The sequence below is a fragment of the Peromyscus leucopus genome, chromosome 5 (genome assembly GCF_004664715.2).
Source record: "Peromyscus leucopus breed LL Stock chromosome 5, UCI_PerLeu_2.1, whole genome shotgun sequence".
Lineage (NCBI taxonomy): Eukaryota > Metazoa > Chordata > Mammalia > Rodentia > Cricetidae > Peromyscus > Peromyscus leucopus.
This window is the reverse complement of record NC_051067.1, coordinates 112,836,923-112,849,463: the sequence shown is the minus strand read 5'-3', so window position 1 is coordinate 112,849,463 and position 12,541 is coordinate 112,836,923. Positions and strand designations below refer to the sequence as shown.

At 41.9% G+C, this 12,541-nt stretch overlaps 1 protein-coding gene across 2 annotated transcripts in view; it reads right to left on the bottom strand.

Annotated features, from left to right (window-relative positions):
* Positions 1-12,541, bottom strand: part of Cog4 (component of oligomeric golgi complex 4) — a 39,923-nt gene that overhangs the window by 24,841 nt on the left and 2,541 nt on the right. For both annotated transcript variants that reach the window (XM_028891100.2, XM_028891101.2), the window contains 6 exons: positions 11,777-11,859; positions 9,176-9,290; positions 8,326-8,500; positions 5,603-5,796; positions 1,171-1,276; positions 503-660 (listed from right to left, as the gene is read on the bottom strand). In XM_028891100.2, the coding sequence (XP_028746933.1) occupies positions 503-660; positions 1,171-1,276; positions 5,603-5,796; positions 8,326-8,500; positions 9,176-9,290; positions 11,777-11,859 (831 nt within the window). The remainder of the gene's footprint in view (positions 1-502; positions 661-1,170; positions 1,277-5,602; positions 5,797-8,325; positions 8,501-9,175; positions 9,291-11,776; positions 11,860-12,541) is intronic.

Sequence of the window (12,541 nt, the reverse complement as noted above, 5' to 3'; positions counted from 1 at the left end):
TCTTATGTGCTACTTTTATTTCCTGAGCTTATAGATATGGAAAACAGTTCTAAAAAAGGAAGCCATAAGGAACTAAGGTGAGGGCTGGAGAGACGGCTCAGAGCACAGGCTGTTCTTCCAGAGGTTCTGAGTTCAATTCCCAGCAACCACATGGTGGCTCACAACCATCTATAATGAGATCTGGTGCCTCTTCTGGCCATGCAGACACAGCACTGTATACATAACAAATAAATAAATCTTTCAAAAAAAAAAAAAAGGAACTAAGGTGAAATTCAAAACAAATATTAATAATTGACACTCAGTAGTATCCTAGGAGAGAAAACTGCTCTTGGCATCACTAGAGGGCACTGTTGTGCATCCCATGGTCTCCCTGGTGTTGAGGCACAGGACAGAGTGCCTACTGCACCTTTCCTTCTCCTGCAGGCACTTCATTTTCATGTCTCTGGCGTAGAGTGCCCTGACTAAAGCTGCTCTCAAACTGCAGGATGTGTCCTCTGCTCACCTGCTGGTGGTAGTCCCTCTGCTTGATGAACTTGTTCACCACCTTCTCCACCTGTCTGTCACATTCTACTTGAAGGTATTTGATCAGGGTATAGAGTCTCCCAGGACCATAGTAAGTCTCCACTATGGGTTGGTGGGTTTCCACAATTCGGGCAATCCCTAGAAGGAAGTGAGAGTTGGACTCCACATATTTTTTCATAAAATAAATTCCTATCCCCATCAAAGATTAACTTAGGTCTAACTCAATCCCTCTCAGCTACCTCACTATTTGAAATGGACAGTTCTAGTTGTTGCTTAATGATACTAAGAAAATGTTTTAAATATAAACAGTGATTGGTATACGAATAGGCACTTGAGAAATCATAGTAAAGCTGTTTTCTCTAGCAGGATCTTTAGAACAGATCACCTTCCTAGTGATTTATTTTAGGTTAAATTTATTTACTTTTTTTTTTAGAGTTTGGGTCTTGAGGGCTAAGGAGGTTAAAAGTTCTGGGGAGACTCCAATCTTGCTAATCAGATACTAATCTGGAAACTGGTTATGCAATAAATGAGCACACAGAAAACCACAGGATTGGATAAAACACACCTGAGTAGAGAGACAGGAAGGGCCAGGGTGCAGATGTCAGAAGAAAGGTCTTTGGTCTCCCTAGAGTAGAGAAAGGGGCTCACCCTCAAACAGGAGCGTGAGAGTATCTGCAAAGATGACTGCAGCTCTTCGATCACTCATGTCTGACCCCAGCACCAAGAGCAGGTTCTCCTCAGCCTTACTGGCCACCTGAAAGCAGAAAAACCCACACATATTTTTCAGACCAAAGGCTTTCTGTCAGCTTTTCTTCCACCATGTTCCTTGGCAGTTGGAGGCAGCACTGAGGAACCTTTGTGGGTGCTCAAGTATGACAAGGAACCTGAGCATGTGGATTTATTTGTTTGTTCATTTATTTATTTAGGGGGGAGCAGGGTCTCACCATGTAACTCTGGCTGGTGGCCTGGAACTTGCTTGCTATGTAGATCAGGCTTGCCTCCAATGTACAGAGATCTGCCTGTCTTTGCCTATTCAGTCCTGAGATTAACGTTATGTGCCATCATGCCCAGGATGATCCCTTTTCTATTCAGGGGAACAAATAATCGTTTAGTCTGTCTGAAAATATGGACTACTGCTAACTAAAAGGAAAAAGTACTTCTAATTTCAATAACGAACTTAAAGTGTAACTTGACTGGAGAGATGCTCAGATAAGAACACTGCTTTTCTTTGATATTCCAGCACACATGTCTCACAACATCTGTATAGATCTGTGCCTCTTTGTTGCAGGAGGCTGAAAGATGGCTCAGTAATAAAGCTGGTTCTTTTTCAGAGGATCTTCACTCAATTCCCAGCACCTACAAAGTAGCTCATAACCAACTATAACTCCAGTTCCTCTTTGCTCCAGCAGGCTGCAAATGGTGCAGATATACAGAGCAAAATCCCATACTCTTACAAATTTAAAAAATTAATACATTTTAAAAATTAAAAATGTACCATAGGACATTTTATTTAATTATTGAGACAGGGTCCCCCTATGTAGTCCAAACTGGCTTAAAACTGACTGTATAGGGGCTGGAGAGATGGCTCAGCGGTTAAGAGCACTGGCTGTTCTTCCAGAGGTCCTGAGTTCAATTCCCAATTCCCAGCAACCACATGGTGCTCACAACCATCTGTAATGATATCTGGCAACCTCTTCTGGCCTATAGACATATGTGCAGGCAGAATACTGTATACATAATAAATAAATAAATCTTAAAAAAAAATAAAAAAAATAAAACTGACTGTATAAATGAGGCTAGCCTTAAACTAGTGATGTTCCTGCCTCAGGTTACCAAGTGCTAGCATCACAAACATATGCTATCCCATGATGCCTATCAATTGTACTTTAAAAAATGTTTAATTATATCACTGTGTGTGTGTGTGTGTGTGTGTGTGTGTGTGTGTGTGTGTGTGTGGGTGTGGGTGTGGGTGTGTGTGTGTCTCAGTGCATGTGTGGAGGCCAGAGGACAATTTACTGTTTTTCCACCATGTGGGTCCCAGGGATTGAATGCAGGTTGTTAGGCTTGAGAGCAAATGACTCAACTCACTGAGTCATCTTATTAAATTTTGTTGTTGTTTGTTTGTTTGAGATGGGGTCTCTCTATGTGGCACTGGATGTCCTGGGACTCACTATGTAGCCCAGGCTGGCCCAGAACTCCCAGAGATCTGCCTGCCTCAGCCTCCTCAGTACTGAGATTAAAGGCATGTGCTTCTATTTCTAGCCATCTTTCTTAATTTTTAACTAAATTTTTAGAATCAGTGAAGCACACATTTAAATATTTAAAAGGAACAAAAGTCCTTTCTCTTACCTACAGTTCAAGATCCAAGTTTCCTTCCAAAATATTCTGTGCTTATATAAGTATGTGTCTTTACCGCCGCTCCCCTCAACTGAAGTGAGAATGATAGCTTACTAATTTATACCCTAGTTATTTAACAAACCACATATTTTATAGAGTAGTGTCTCTCAACCTGTGGGTCACGACCCCTTTGGCAAACCTTTATCTCCAAAAATATTTACATTATGATTCATAATAGTAGCAAAATTACCATTATGAAGCAGTAATGAAATAATTTTATAGTTGGGGGTCTCACAACATAAGAAACTGTATTAAAGGGCTGCAATATTAGGAAGGTTGAGAACCACTGTTATAAAGTAAAATAAACTAGTATATATGGAATAGTCTCATTTTTCTCTCTTTTTTCTTTTTTTCCTTCTTTCTTTTCTTTTCTTTTTCTTTTTTTTTTTTTTTTTTTTTTTTTTTTTTTTTTTTTTTTGTGACAGGGTCTCTACATAACCCTGGCTGTTCTGGAACTCACTCTGTAGCACAGGCTGGTCTCAAACTCACAGAGATCTACCTGCTTCTGCCTCCCGAGTACTGAGATTACAAGGAGTGAGCCACCACACCCAGTCTGGTCTTGTTTTCCTAAATGACAGAATAGTGCTCCATTATAGAGAATTCTTGGATATAAGAAGGATGCATTGAGAGACTAAGGGATGCATTGAGGTTAAAAAGACTCAACAACTCTGCATGTTTGTTGATTCTGTTTCTGTCCATTTTTGAGAACTTTTTTTTTTTTTTTAAGATAAAGTCTCATGATCTACTATGTAGCAGAGGATAATCTTGAGTTCCTGACCCTCAAGCCTCCCTCTCCCAAGTGCTGGGATTACAAGCAGGAACCATCACCATCAACTGAAAATTGTTGAATTTTTTTAAAGTCTCCGTGTGTGAGCTCATAGATCCATGCATGCCACAGCGCATGTGGAGGTGAGAGGACAACTTTGTAGTGCCAGTTCCTCCTTCCACTTCACACGGCTGCTGGGGTCATCAGGATAGGCTTGACTCAAGGACCTTTGCCAACTAAGCCATCCTACTGTCCCTTTAGTTCATCCTAAAAGAAGCCAGCCCCTTAGTGAGCATGCCAATAACCCTATATTTGGAAGGCGGGGCAGGAGGATCACAAGTTCAGGGCCAGCTTGGTCTACATATTAAGCTGTACCCAGGGCTACACATCAAGAGTCTGTCTCAAGGAACAAATGAACAAAATCAGAAAGTAGTTCCCGAGTAATAGCCTGAAAGTGTGATCAACTTAACAGGAGAAGTTGCATTTTAATTTTCTTGTATTTTTACTTGGTCTTTTGAAAATCAATATACATCAGCAGATGTCTAGGTTATGCCTGGAAAAGAACAGGCCATTAAAAAAAAAAGTGTCAAATGAATATACGTATCTAATTCTTCCAGATTATAGTAAAGCAGAATCACAGTGGAAAAGAGGAAGTATCCACAGAAACAGAATTTGTTAATCCTGTACTCCTAGGGAGGCAGAGGCAGGACTGCTTTGATATCTCAAGGCCAGCCTGGTCTACCCAGCAAATTCCTAGCAAATCACAGTCACAAAGCATGACCCTGCCTCAAAGAACAAAACTGGAGTTGTCAGCCTGGCCCGTTATTGCAGGTACAACAAACCCAGCAACTGTGAAGCTGAAGTAGGAGAATCTCAAGTTTAAGGCTTTTGTGAGTTAGAGTGAGGCTAGTGAGGGCTGGAGACACAGCTTAGTGATGGAGCGATGGCACAGTATGCATGAAGTCCTAGGTTCTTCTCTAGTACTATAGATGAAGAATTGAACAAACAAAAACTTGATGTTCTTAGTGTCTTACTCTGTAGGCAAAGCACTATATCATCATCCTACTAAATAATTACTGCCCGAGATGGCTGTTCTTGGTTGTCAACTTGACTACATCTGGAATGAACTACAATCCAGAAATGGAAGGCACACCAGTGAGAGATTTTCTGCTTGGTTTGAAGTGGGTAAATACACTTCTAAGTCTGGACCTTCGAGATAGGAAGACACACATCTTTGATCCGTACTTTGAGGTGGGAAAACACATGCCTTTGATCTATATCTTTTCTTTCTTTACTTTTTAAATTTATTTATTATGTGCACAGTTTTCTGCCTGAATGTATGTCTGCCTACCAGAAGAGGACCTCAGATTTTGTTGTGAGCTACCATGTAGTTGCTAGGAATTGAACTCCGGTCCTCTGGAAGAGTTGCTAGTGCTCTAAAACTCTGAGCCATCTCCCCACTCCCCTTGATCTAGATCTTAAGGCTGGAAGACACAGGCCTTTCTTGAGGCCCAAAGACACTCGCCTTCGATCCCAATCTTGAGGCTGGAAGATATGCCTTTAATCTTGGCCACACCCTCTGCTGGAAGTCTATGTAAGGCCATGGAAGAAGGAAGCTTTTGCTCTTTGTTTGTCCTCTCCTTGCTGGCACATCCATTCCTTCACCTGTACTGAAGCCTACTTCTTTGGGATTCCAGCACATACAGAAAACCAGCTGAGACATCCAGCCTGTGGGACTGAGCAACTAGTAGATTCTTGGACTTTCTGTTCACAGCCAGCCATTGCTGAATTAGCTAGACTGCAGCCATTCTAATAAATCACGCGCGCGCACACACACACACACACACACACACACACACACACTCATTCCATAAGTTCTGTGACTCCAGAGAACCCTGACTAATACAGTGCCCATACCTGTTTGCAAAGGTATTCTGAGAACTTGCTTAGCCCATCCTCATGCAAACCTAGTAGTGGGAAGATCTTGAAGAATCGCTCCACTTGGGGCAAATCACCTTCTTTGGTAGCCAAAGCAAACTTCTCTGCTACTATGGCTTTAAGACGCTGCTCAGCTTCCTGTAGCAATTTCAGGTTGGCATCAATAATGCTTCCTGCTCAATGGAGAGAAAATGACAATCAATGTAAAGAATGGTGCTATATCAGGTCCATGCCATGTACCATCATTCACATGGTAAATATGTTTAAATACTGACTGTGTACAAGATACTGGACTAGCAATGTAGATGACTGAAAGATGAATCTGCCATGACTGTAGTGCATGAAAGTTACAATCAAGTAAAAGATAAACTCTGTTTCCTAAAAGTCACATTTCTGGGTGAAATAATTAAAAAGACTTTCTATAAAAGATTTATGTATCATCTATTAAAGCTACACAGAACTTTGATACCTGAGTAGAAGGGACACACATTCCAGGAAAAGGGACTGTAGATGAAGAGTATTTGCAAAATATTACAAGTAGTCTATGTCCTAGCCTAAAGAAGAGCTCAAGAGTCACTTGCACATAGAATGGAGGATGAGTGGCTATCTGACAGAGAAACCCTGTTGTTTGAATCTTAGATGGTCTTTTAATAAAAAACCCAGAGCCAAATATCAGGGTAAAAGCTGAAAGATCAGAGAAGCAGAACAGCCAGCCACTAGTTCTTACCTCTATGAAATCCTCAACCTAAAGAGAGTGAGTTCTGTTTCCTCATGCCTTATATACCTTTCTCTGTCCTGCCATATTACTTCCTGGGATTAAAGGCGTGTGTGCTTCCCAAGCAAAGGCATGAGATCTCAAGTGCTAGGATTTGTAGCTAGAGTCTTTTCTGGTCCTGCCTGACCCACAGTCAGGACAAATCTCTCTCATCCGCCAGTCCCGCAGCCACTCAGACCCAACCAAGTAAACACACAGAGACTTATATTACTTATAAACTGTATGGCCGTGGCAGGTTTCTTGCTAACTGTTCTTATATCTTAAATTAACCCATTTCTATTAATCTATAAGTTGGCAGTGGTTCGTGCTTACGGTATCTTAACATCTTCTCATGGCAGTGCAGCGTCTCTCTGATCAGTCTTCCACTTCCCAGAATTCTCCTCTTTCCTTGTCCGCTATACTTCTGCTGACTACTGGCCAATCAATGTTTTATTTATTAACCAATCAGAGCAACACATTTAACATACAGAACATCCCACAGCAAGGATTAAAGGTGTGAGCCACCACTGCCTGACCTCTATGTCAAATCTAGTGGCTGGCTCTGTCCTCTGATCCTCAGGCAAGTTTATTAGGGTATACAATACCAAAGTGGAGTGACTCAATCACAGAAAGTCCAGAATACTACACAAACAATTTTTTTTAGTGCATGTATATGTGGGGCAGAAGACAAACTTGGGTGTTATCCTTAAGAATACAGTCCATTTCCTTTGAGGGAGAGTCTCTCATTGGCCTGGAGCTTACCATATATACTAGACTAGACAGTCAGTGAGCTACAGAAGCCTGTCTCTGCCTCCCAGCACAGGAGTGCAAGCATGTGCCACTATGCCTGGCATTTCTACATAGGTTCTAGGGACCAAACTTAGGTCTTCATACCTGTGAGGCAAGCACTTTACCAACTACACTATTTTTTTCCAGCCCAACAATTTAATTCTTTAAGTAAGCAATATGGCTAAGCATAAAATAATCTACTAGCCAGAGACTCAGGAGATACAAGATCAGTTTCCTTTTCCATTGTCTCAATTAGGGTTTCTATTGCTATGGTAGAACACCATGACCCAAAACAACTTGGGTTGGGGGTAGTGGTTCTTTGGTTCATAAGTAACAGTCCATTATTGGGTAAGCCAAGACAGGAACTCAGGGTAGGAACCTGGAGGCAGGAACTAAAGCAGAGGCCATAGAGAAACTCTGCTTACTGACTTGGTCTCTCTTATGAACCACCAGCCCAGATGTGGCACCACTCATAGTGAGCTGGGCCCTTTTACATCAATCACTAATTAAGCAAATGCCCTATAGACTCACCTATAGACAATCTAATGTAGGCATTTTCTCCATTGAAGTTCTTCCCAGGTAACTCTAGCTTATGTCAAGTTGGCAAAAATAGCAACAAAGATATCTATCAAAGGGGAATAGTATCTGTCCCAGGATGGCACAGAATTCACAGCTTACTATCAGATATAGAAACATCCTAGCTGGGCAATGGTGGTGCACGTCTTTAATCCCAGCACTTGGGAGGCAGAGGCAGGCGGATCTCTGTGAGTTCGAGGGCAGCCTGGGCTGCAGAGTGAGTTCCAGGAAAGGCTCAAAGCTATGCAGAGAAACCCTGTCTTGAAAAACCAAAAAAAAAAAAAAAAAAAAAAAAAAAAAAAAAAAAAAAAAAAAAAAAAACCAAAAAAAAAAAAGAAGGTAGAGCATACCTTTCTAAATTTTGTTTTGTTTTTGTTTGTTGTGTTTTTAGAGATATGGTTCTCACTTTATAGCCCATGTTGGCCTTGAACTCATGGGATCCCTCTGCCTCAGCCTCCCAAGGGCTGCACTACAGACTTGAGCCACCATACCTAGCAACAACTATATTTTCTTGATTGAGTTTGCTTAGTTTAGATCACAGATGCTTATAACCAAACTTTAATCAACAGTCAGGGATACTGACCTTCTTTGCCTTGTCGGCTAAGCTCAATGACTGATTTGTCCAGGCACAAGTAACGATGAATGTGGGCTGCAGCCTGCTCATAATCTTCATTCCTCAAAGCAGTCTGAACTCCATCCATGCAGAACTTCAGGTCCAAGATATCATCAGCTCGCTGAATGGCCTGATAGAGGCGGTTCTGCAAAAATTTTTTGTGCTTAAAGACAATGTCCTATTCCTTCAAACCACTTTTCAGAATGTAGAGATTTAGGAGCAGAACCTAGCTTAGTCCTTTTTAGCTGTAACTGGCAAATTATAAAATACTACCATAACCACTTATAAAACTATTGTGGATGATAATCAAGACACTAACAGACACCACAATTTAATTAATGTGGTTAATTCATTTTAATAGAAGCCTGAATGAGAATAATTCATGTTTATTTTGTTAATTTTATATAATTTATCAAGATGTATGTAATACCCAGAAACATAAGACTGCTGTGCTGGAATCTAATCTAGGGTTTCAGTGCCTGCTAGGCAAGTCCTCTACCAAGCTCCATCCCCACTCCCTTTATTGACATTACATTACTTGATTTTCAGATGTTAATCCACCCTTTGCATTCTTAGGACAAATCCTACTGGTGTTCATATATAATCCTTTTTATATGTTGTTGGATTTGCTTTTAGTGCTTATTGAGGATTTTTATTTTTATATGCCTAAGAGCTAATGGTCTGGAATTTTCATGTGGCATCTTGTCTGGTTCTAATATTTTCTATATAATTTTTAACTGGATGTTTCTTTTCTAGTCTCTAATGTAACTTCTCCCCTCCCTTCTATGAACCCCAACATCAAAAGCTCAGTGGGGATTACCTTGGCCAGGTCAAGCTGACGGACTTTGCTGGACACATTCTCAGCTAGGTTGCAGGTAAAGGTGATCATTCCAGCCAGCTGCTCTGCATCTCCCTCAATCAACTGCAGGTTGGGACTAGAGACAGACACAGTCAGGGAACTGTAGCACGAATCTTAAAAGGTCTTATTAATAAAAGCAAACCCAGGGCCAGGTATTGGGGTGAATACTGGAAATTCAGAGAGACAGAACACAAACCACAGCTGACCTCACCTCGCCAACTTCTCAGCTGATCCTGTATCCTCGAACTGGAATCCTCTGAGTCCTCACCTGAATGAATCTCAGCTGAACTGCTGCTAAAAGACTGAAAGCTTAACCAGCTCTAGTTCCTGGTCCTCATGCCTTATATACCTTTCTGCTTACTGCCATCACTTCCTGGGATGAAAGGCATGTGTCACCACGCCTGGCTGTTTCCAGTGTGGCTTTGAACTCAACAGAGATCCACACGGATCTCTGCCTTTGGAATGCTAGGATTAAAGGTGTGTGTGCCACCATTTTCTGGCCTCTATATCTAGTGGCTGTTCTTGTTCTCTGACCCCAGATAAATTTATTAGGGTGCACGATATACTGGGGAACACAATATCACCAAAGGGCACACTTATCCACAGAGGCAGAGGGAATGAACAAAGGGAATAGGTGTTTGTTCTTCCCCCTGGATGGAGACTGGGTCTTCTACTCTCACTTCTTTTCCTTTTCCTATTTCACAATAGTCCTGTGTGTGTGTGTGTGTGAGTGACAGAGACAGGGGACGGAATCCAGAGCATGGTGCAGGCTAGGAAAATGCTCTATCACTGAACCACATCTACAACCCTTTCTCTTTGTTTGCTTTGATAATGGTAATGAGGTCTAATGTAAGCACAAGATAGCACTAAACCCTGACCCTCCTGTAAGTGTTAGAATCACAGGTGTTTAATACCACATCCAGGGTCCCCTGTCCCCCTCTATCTCTTTTTGAGGCAGTTTCAAGCTTGCCTCAAACTGCAATCCTCCTGCTTCAGCTTCCTGAATGCTTAGATTACAGGCATATACCACGATATTCAGGTGATATTTTGTTTGTACTCTTCACAAATATAATTTGTCTGAAGATGAGAGGACAAAGCCAGCCACTAGATTAAACATAGAGGCCAGGCAGTGGCCTTTAATCCCAGCACTTGGGAAGCAGAGAGTTGTGTGGATCTCTGAGTTCAAAGCCACCCTGGACCACACAAGATCAATTCAGTCTAAAAGAGAAACAGAGCCAGGCAGTGGTGGCACACACCTTTAATCCTAGTACTTGGGAGTTACACTAGGAAGGTGGAGACAGGAAGTGACATGATTTGACAGAGAAAGGAATATAAACGGCAGGAGGAGACAGGAGTTTGGTGCCATTTCTGCTGAGGACTCGGGAGCATTTAGTCTGAGGATTCAAAGAGGTAGGATCTTTGCAAAGTAAAAATTGGCTTGCTTCCTCTGATCTTTCAGCATTTACCCCAATATCTGGCTCCTGTTTTTTTTTTAAACAAGACCAATTAGGATTCGTGCTACTCAGCAAATTGATAAAAGCAGTAGTTCTTTTTTGGGAGGTGGGGAGCTTCCAGACAGGGTTTCTATGTGTAGCCCTGGCTATCCTAGAACTAGCTCTGTAGACCCGGTGGCCTTGAACTCAGAGATCCACCTGCCTCTGCCTCCCGAGTGCTGGGATTAAAGGTATGTGGCACCACTGCCAGACTAAAAGCAGTAGTTCTTAAACTTGAACTGCAAATCAGAATCACCTGGGATACTTATTAAAATACATATTTCTGGGCCCCAACAACAGAGTCTGTAATTCAGGAAGTTTAGGGTAGAGGTTTCAGAATTTGTATTTTCCTTCCTTTTTTTTTTTTTTTTTTTTTTTTGAGACAGGGTTTCTCTGTGTAGTCCAGGCTAGCCTCTGCCTACCAAGTGCTGGGACAAACAGCATGTGCTACCACTCCTGGCTAAAATTTGCATTTATATTAAGGTTCTATGTGGGTTAAGGAGACTATATTTTGTTTTGCTTATTGAGAGGGTTTTACATAGCCTAGATTAGCCTCTTAGCTCATCATATAGCTGAAGTTGGTCTTGAACCACATGTACCTGCCCTTACCGCCCAATTATTAGAACTAAAGTTGTGTAGCACCATGCCTGATTATAGTCTAAAGTCAAAGGCTTTTTTTATTCTCTTTTGGGGCTCATGTGATCCAAGCTGGCCTTGAACTCCTGATAATTCTACCTCTACCTCCAAGGGTTGATTACAGATCTGAGCCACCATGCCGAGTTTCAAGGACTTTCTGATAACTACCAAAGTATATATCCTTAGGTGCTTACTTTGAGTTATTGTTCCTTTCCATTTCAAATGCTTGTCAGTTCATAAAACAAACTTAGGAAAAAGAATCCTTTTTCCCCTTTCTTGAGACAGGGACTCACTCTGCAGCCCAGGATGGCCTCACACTTGCAGCAAGCTTCCCACCTTCCCCTCCTAAGAGCCTGGACTATTGGGCTAGGGAAACTAATTTTATCCAGTGGTCCCCATTGAATGTACAACTTTTGCTGTGATACATACTTACCCCATCCTATGGAGAGTGACCATCTTACTTTCAATGGTGTTTTGCTGTTCCAAAAGAGAATCCAGCTCTTTCTCCACCACTTTCTGAAACGTGAACATCAGAATGAGTATAAAGAATTTTCTTTTTCTTTTTTAATCCCAGCACTCGGGAGGTAGAGCCAGGCGGATCTCTGTGAGTTCGAGGCCAGCCTGGGCTACCAAGTGAGTTCCAGGAAAGGCGCAAAGCTTGTCTCGAAAAACCAAAAAAAAAAAAAAAAAAAAAAAAAATTTTCTTTTTCTTTTTTGGGGGGGAGGCAGAGTTTCTTTGTGTAGCCCTGGGCATCCTGGAACTCGGTCCTGTAGACCAGGACAGCCACAAGAGATCCGCCTGCCTCTGCACCCCCATGCCTGGCTAGGAATTTTCTTTTTAAGTTACTGGGGATTAAATTTATGACCTTGTACATGCCAGGCAAGTGTTCAAATATTAAACTCTACCTCTAGCCCTAGGTAGAAGCAACTTTTTTTTTGGGGGGGGGAGGGAGTTTCAAGACAGGGTTTCTCCATATAGTTTTGGTGCCTGTCCTGTATCTCGTTCTGTAGACCAGGCTAGCCTCAAACTCACAGAAATCCACTTGGCTCTGCCTCCTGAGTGCTGGGATTAAAGGCATGTGCTACCACCACCTGGCGGTAGAAGCAACTTTAAGAGTCATCTATGGGTGGGTGGTAGCAGGGAGGAGAGGGGGACCTGTGGTTGGTATGTAAAATGAATAGAAAAGTTCTTTTCTTT